The sequence below is a fragment of the Colobus angolensis genome, unplaced genomic scaffold (genome assembly GCF_000951035.1).
Source record: "Colobus angolensis palliatus isolate OR3802 unplaced genomic scaffold, Cang.pa_1.0 Scaffold442, whole genome shotgun sequence".
Classification (NCBI taxonomy): Eukaryota; Metazoa; Chordata; class Mammalia; order Primates; family Cercopithecidae; genus Colobus; species Colobus angolensis.
This window is the reverse complement of record NW_012117844.1, coordinates 672,828-679,450: the sequence shown is the minus strand read 5'-3', so window position 1 is coordinate 679,450 and position 6,623 is coordinate 672,828. Positions and strand designations below refer to the sequence as shown.

General features: G+C 37.7%; 1 protein-coding gene across 2 annotated transcripts in view; it reads left to right on the top strand.

Moving 5' to 3' along the window:
* CFAP36 (cilia and flagella associated protein 36) overlaps window positions 1-5,111 on the top strand; it is a 44,778-nt gene extending 39,667 nt beyond the window's left edge. For both annotated transcript variants that reach the window (XM_011957445.1, XM_011957444.1), the window contains 3 exons: window positions 3,992-4,128; window positions 4,269-4,418; window positions 4,938-5,111. In XM_011957445.1, coding sequence (XP_011812835.1) covers window positions 3,992-4,128; window positions 4,269-4,418; window positions 4,938-5,039 — 389 coding nt within the window. In that variant the 3' untranslated portion in view covers window positions 5,040-5,111. The remainder of the gene's footprint in view (window positions 1-3,991; window positions 4,129-4,268; window positions 4,419-4,937) is intronic.
* Window positions 5,112-6,623: the final 1,512 nt, after the last annotated feature.

Genomic DNA, 6,623 nt, shown 5'->3' with positions numbered 1-6,623 from the left:
CCCGGCCGGGTTGTTTGTTTTCTTATTGTTAATTGGGTTCATTTTCTTCTTGTTGAATTTTAAGTGCTTGTATATCTTGAATAACAGTCCTTTATCAGATTTTGTCTTCTGAAAATATTTTCTTCCAGTCTGTGGCTTGTCTTCTCATCCTCTTGATACTGTCTTTTATATAGCAGAAATTTTAATGAAGTTCAGCTTATTAATTATGTCTTTCATAGGGTGTGCCTTTGGTGTTGTATCAAAAAAGTCATCATCATGCCTAAGGTCACCTAAATTTTCTCCTATGTTATCTTCTAGGATTTTTACAGTTTTACATTTTACATTTAGGTCTGTAATCTATTTTGAATTATTTTTTGTGAAGGGTGTAAAGTTTGTGTCTAGGTTCGTATTTTTTCTTTCAGATGTCCAGTTTCCTTTCCTCATTGTATTGCCTTTGCTCCTTTGTCAAAGATAATTGATTATCTTTATGTGAGTTTATTTCTGGGCTCTCTGTTATGTTCCATTGATCTATTTCTCCATTCTTTTGCAAATACCACACTGTCTTGATTACTATAGTTTGAAGTCTTCAAGTTGGGTAGTGTCAGCCCTCCAATTTTGTTCTTCAATATTGTGTTGGCTATTCTGGGTCTTTTGCTTCTCCATATAAATGTTAGAATCTGTTTGTCAATATCCACAAAATAACTTGCTGAAATTTTGATTGATATTATATTGAATCTGTAGATCATGTTGGGAAAAACTGACATCTTGACATTGAGTTTTCCTGTCCATAAACATGGAATAGGCCAGGCATGGTGGCTTATGCCTGTAATCCTAGCATTTTGGGAGGCCAAGGCGGGAAGACTGTTTGAGCTCAGGAGTTCAAAATCAGCCTGGGCAATTTGGTGAAACCCTGACTCTACAAAAAAAATACAAAAATTAGCCAGGCATGGTGGTGCATGCCTGTAGTCCCAGCTTCCAGGGAGGCTGAGGCAGGAGAATTGCTTGAGCCCAGGAGGTGGATATTGCAGTGAGTCGAGATTGCATCATTGCACTCCAGCCTAGGTAACAGAGTGAGACCCTGTCTCAAAAAAAAAAAAAAAAAAGCCAGGAGCAGTGGCTCACACCTGTAATCCCAGCAGTTTGGGAGGCTGAGGTGGTGGATCACTTGAGGTCAGGAGTTCAAGACCAGCCTGACCGACATGGTGAAACTCCATCTCTACAAAAAATAAAAAAAATTAGCTGGGCATGTTGGCAGGTTCCTATAATCCCAGCTACTCGGGAGGCTGAGGCAGGAGAATCACTTGAACCCAGGAGGAAGAGGTTGCAGTGAGTCAAGATCCTGCCATTGCACTCCAGCCTGGGCAACAAGAGCAAAACTTCATCTCAAAATAAAATTAAATTAAATTAAAACATGGAATATCTCTCTATTTGGTTCTTTGATTTCTTTCATTAGAATTTTCTAGTTTTCCTCATATAGATCTTGTGCATATTTTGTTATATTTTATATCTAAGTATTTCATTTTTAGGGGTGCTGTGCTAATGTAAATGGTATTTTTAATTTTAAATTCCATTTATTCATTACTGGTATAAAGGAAAGTGATAAACTTTTGTTTATTAATTTGTATCCTGTAACCTTGCTATATAATTATTCATTTCAGTTTTTCTGTCAGTTCGTTTGCATTTTCTACATAGATGATCATGTATTGTGCAAATAAAGACATCTTTATTTATTCCTTCCCAGTGTACATTTTATTTCTTTTTCTTGTCCTACTGGATTACGTAGGACTTCTAGTATGATGTTGAATCAGAACGGTGAGAGGGGACATTTTTGCTTTGTTTCTGATCTTAGTGAGAAACCTTCTAATTTGTCACCGTTAAGTTTTGTGTTAGGTTTTAGAGTTTTTTGTAGATACTCTTTATGCAGTTGAGGAAGTTCCCCTCTATTCCTAGTTTACTGAAAGCACCATTAATTTTAAGGAGGTAGATTCTTATTTGACAAAACAATAAGAGTATATTGAACCAGAAGCAGATTTGTGAAGTTACTTTGCTTCTTTCTTTGCACCAAGTCAAACCATTTATTTCTTTTTTATATATATGCTACAGATTGTAAGTAGAAATAGCCTCATTTTAATTATATCCATGAAAGCCCCTGCTTTAGGTTTGTCTATGCTCTAGTTTGCTGACCCAAATTAACTTTGTTTTATATACACCTAAGTACATATACTATTTAAATCGTGTCTAACATAATTTGAATAAATTTGCTTTGTCTGCTTTCTTATCTAAGTGAAGCTATAGAAAACTTGATCTCAAACCACATATGATTCAGTTATACACATTAATGGCACAGCATAAATGGTAGATAATTTCAAAAGTAATGATTTGTTTTTAAAATTATTTTTTTAAATGGGCATATCTGATATTTCAGAGAATCACTTCATACAAAGTGATGGAAACCCAGTATGAAAACCTGAGGTTGGAAGAATCATGAAGTTGTTTGAGCTCCTGTTTTGTCCTTTTGCCTGTCTTTCCCTCATTCCTGCTAGCAATCGATAGTATCTTTTCTCAGATTGATGCAGAGTTGCCAGACATGAGATGATCTTTCTTTAGGTTTTCTGGCTCTCTGATCTTCCCTTCCTAGAAATTAGAGAAGCTAAGTATTTTGGCTTCAAGTACTTTCCTTTCTAGGTCTGAGAATATATGTCTGTTCATAATTAACAAACCCAAGGCAAGAACTGTCCAGAGAAAGAACATGAGTGGAATATATATGCTTATATGTATAGGTTCCCCCCTCCTCAGGAATTATTTGAACTGTCCCTTCTCCAGTTCTGTGAGTCCATTGAGGGCTAAGCCTACCTCTGCTAACATCGCTACCAGTAACAACAGCAGTATTTTACCTCTATCTTTATTTCTGTTAGTTATGTAGCTCCCTGTCTAGGTTGGCTTGGAGTGCTGGTTCCAGCTTGTCTCTTCCATGGAGATTTCCCCTATTGTCCAAGGGCCTGGAGAGCTTTTCTTCCTCCAACGTCTCTGGCACTGTAGTCAGTCTGGTCACTGCTAGAGCAGTGGTCTGCTGTCAAGTTTCTTGAACAGACAAAATTCTGTTTTCTGTTTTAGTATGTATGCTGGCAAGGTTTCTTTTTTTGTTTTTGTTTTTTTTAAACTGGCAGGATCAACCAGCTGTGGCAAAAATTTTAATCATTTAGAGACATGTGTGCCATGTTTTCCCATCATGCTTTTAAATCTTAGCATCATTTTAATGTCTTTGCTTGTCTCACTGTGCTTTCTTTCATAGCCTATGTATTTACACTGAAAATGTTTTATCTTTTTAAAAACAATCACCTTATAATAATAAATGGCTCAGAGGAGCAATTAGAATGTTAACCTCTCTCTTGGTTGGCACAGTCACCAAATGGCTGGAAAGTATTTAGTGCTCATGTTTATATGTGCTTCCAAGTTCTGCTTGCTTTAGAAAACTTTACATTTTCATAATGCACTGGCGGGTTTATAGTTATCTTCAAAACATAATTATAAACAAAGATTATTGACATTACTGGCACACACTCTTGCAATACAAAAAGTTATAGTTTTACATTAATTGTTCTGAAAATGTAGGGTGACTTTTTACATGCAAGCAAAAGTTTGGAAACCAATTACATTGTAGTAAGGAATTAGTATACTGTTTATTTGGCTTATGTGGCAATCTTGTATTATAGTGTCGTTCTAATCTTTAGACAAGAATTTTACCTTTTTGTAGCTATAGTACTGTACAAACAGCAGGAGCGTGGTACTTGTTGAGATGTAGGTAAGAAACTAGTTCCAAGCTCCTTAAGGGTAGAGATATGATGTTTACTGTTCTTACCCAGTGGCTGGCACAATATAGGCATTGAATATATGTTGACTGAAAATGAGGAAAAACAAGTATTATTAACATTAGCTCATTTTGGTAAGCCTAGCCTAATACTTAATATTTCTCATAATATTCTAATTGGTCTTATTGTCTACTTATTGCCAGAAGTTAAAGTGCCTTTTGCTAATCAGTCAATAGAACCTTTGGGAAGAAAAGTGGAAAGGTCTGAAACTTCCTCCCTGCCACAAAAAGGCCTGAAGATTCCTGGCTTAGAGCATGCGAGCATTGAAGGACCAATAGCAGTAAGTAAAAGACATCACTTTTAATAACTATAAGCAAAATGGCAAGGAAATCAAACTTCGAATTGAATCAGTCAGTGGGCATCTGTGCTACTTAATAAATGGACTTGAATTTAGATAGCTCCTTTTCTTACTTGACCCAGAATTTATCAGTACTTGGAACAGAAGAACTTCAGCAACGAGAACACTATCTCAAGCAGAAGAGAGATAAGTTGATGTCCATGAGAAAGGATATGAGAACTAAGCAGATACAAAATACGGAGCAGAAAGGAAAACCCATTGGGGAGGTAGAGGTATGGCTAGCCTTAATATGTCAAGATTTACAAATCGGTAGTGGAACTCTCAAAATCAGAATATGTGCAAGAAAGCCTCTAGTAAATTTTGCTTGCAGACCCATTCCTATTAACCACCTCCTAGTGCAGTAGCTGCTAAGTCTTTTCTAGGAAGTGAAATTGTTGTGATAAGGATTTTTTGAGGCAGAAAATAAGAGCGGTGTCATTATACATTTTTTTCTTATGCTGTTTCTTTACTTGCTCTTCTTTGAGTATGTCAGGGTCAGTGGTCTGTTTCACCTGAGCATTCTGAAATGTTTTATCATAGAGCAGCATCAGTAACCCCAGCCCCCACTTCCAAAAGGGCTTCTCCAAGAAGAGACTTTATGAAAAAGAGATTTAGGAAACCTAGTCTATTTCTGTCTCTCCCTCCACCCCACAAGAAAGTGCCCCTGATTTTCGTTCATTTGAGGCAGTATGTTGGGAATTTTAGACAAATGATCCTATTTCATACTGTAGACAATTTTTTCTTTTTTTCAGGAAATGACAGAGAAACCAGAAATGACAGCAGAGGAGAAGCAAACATTACTAAAGAGGAGACTGCTTGCAGAGAAACTCAAAGAAGAAGTTATTAATAAGTAATCATTAAGAACAATTTAACAAAATGGAAGTTCAAATTGTCTTAAAAATAAATTATTTAGTCCTTCCACCGAGGTTTTTAGTTTCAAACACTTTTGTAAATCCAAATATCTTATTATTTTAAACACTTTAGGTAAAGGACAGTAGGGAAGACAGCTACTCATACTGATTAGTTTAATACAAATTCCTGAATGTTTTCCCTTGGAAAGAGGGTATAGAAAGAAACCAGTTGATAGTATGTTCATTCATTCAAACTCGGTTACCTACTGTTTGTGCCAGGCATTGTGCTAAGCGCTAAGGATACAGTAGTCAACGAGATTGACAAGGTCTTTGCCTTCATGGGGCTAGTGGAGAAGGCCCAAAGACCAAACTGTTAGAAAGGCAAAGTGTAGAGTCCTATGAGCAGGGCTGGCTAAGCCTCTTTAAGCTGAATGGAAGGTCAATTACACAAAGAATAGGTAAGGAACAACTCAGGTTCTGCAGCAGGAAATAAAGCATATACTGAAAACCTGGAATATACGTATGAGTAGAGAGGGTTAGCATATGAAATTGGAGACAGGTGGGGTACTGATAGTGCAGTCTTGTAGGGAATGTGAGGATTTAATTTTTTTTTTTTTTTTTAGAGACAGGATCTTGCTTTGCTGCCCAGGCTGGAGGTAGCACAATCCCAGCTCTGGATTTTAAATTTTGTAATACCAGCAGTGTCAAGTCATTGAACAATTTTAATGCAGGGGCTGGGCACGGTGGCTGACACTGTAATCCCAGCACTTTGGGAGGCCGAGGTGGACAGACTGCTTGAGCCCAGGAGTTTGAGACCAGCCTGGGCAACATGGCAAAACCCCATCTCTAGTAAAAATATAAAAAATTAGCTAGGCATGGTGGCGCACACCTGTAGTCCCAGTTACCTGGGAGGCTGAGGTGGTAGGATCACCAGAGCCCTGGAGGTCAAGGCTGCAGTGAGCTATATGATCACAGCACTCCACTCCAGCCTGGATGACACAGTGAGACCCTGTCTCAAAAAATAAAAATAAATAAATAAATAAATAAATGAATAAAGCATGGAAGTTACATGATGAAAATTTTCATTTTTATTACTGTATGGCGACTAGTGCATGAGGTAGAGTAGTTCTGGGTGTACCACGTATGAGACAGTCCAATCAAGGGTAGAGATACCCTGGGCAATGGTAAAGTAGATTTTACATTTATCATTTACACCTACATAAGGCAGGAGCAAATAGGACTTGGAAAATAGATGTGCGGGATGTAAAAAATAATGACTCTTTCTAGACAAACTATTACTAAAACACAGGCAAAGGGAATAATTGATTGAGCCTGTTGAAGGAGATGCCACCACTGGGTGTTGGTGTTTAAGAGAAGTGACCCTAGGATAGTTTTCTGTGGTCTATTTAAAGATAAACACAATAGGAGACCTACCTTTCAGAAACTTCCAGGCCGGGTGTGGTGGCTCAGGCCTGTAATCCCAGCACTTTGGGAGGCCAACGCAGGAGGATCACCTGAGGTTAGGAGACCAGCCTGGCCAACATGGTGAAACTCCGTCTCTACTAAAAATACAAAAATTAGCCAGGC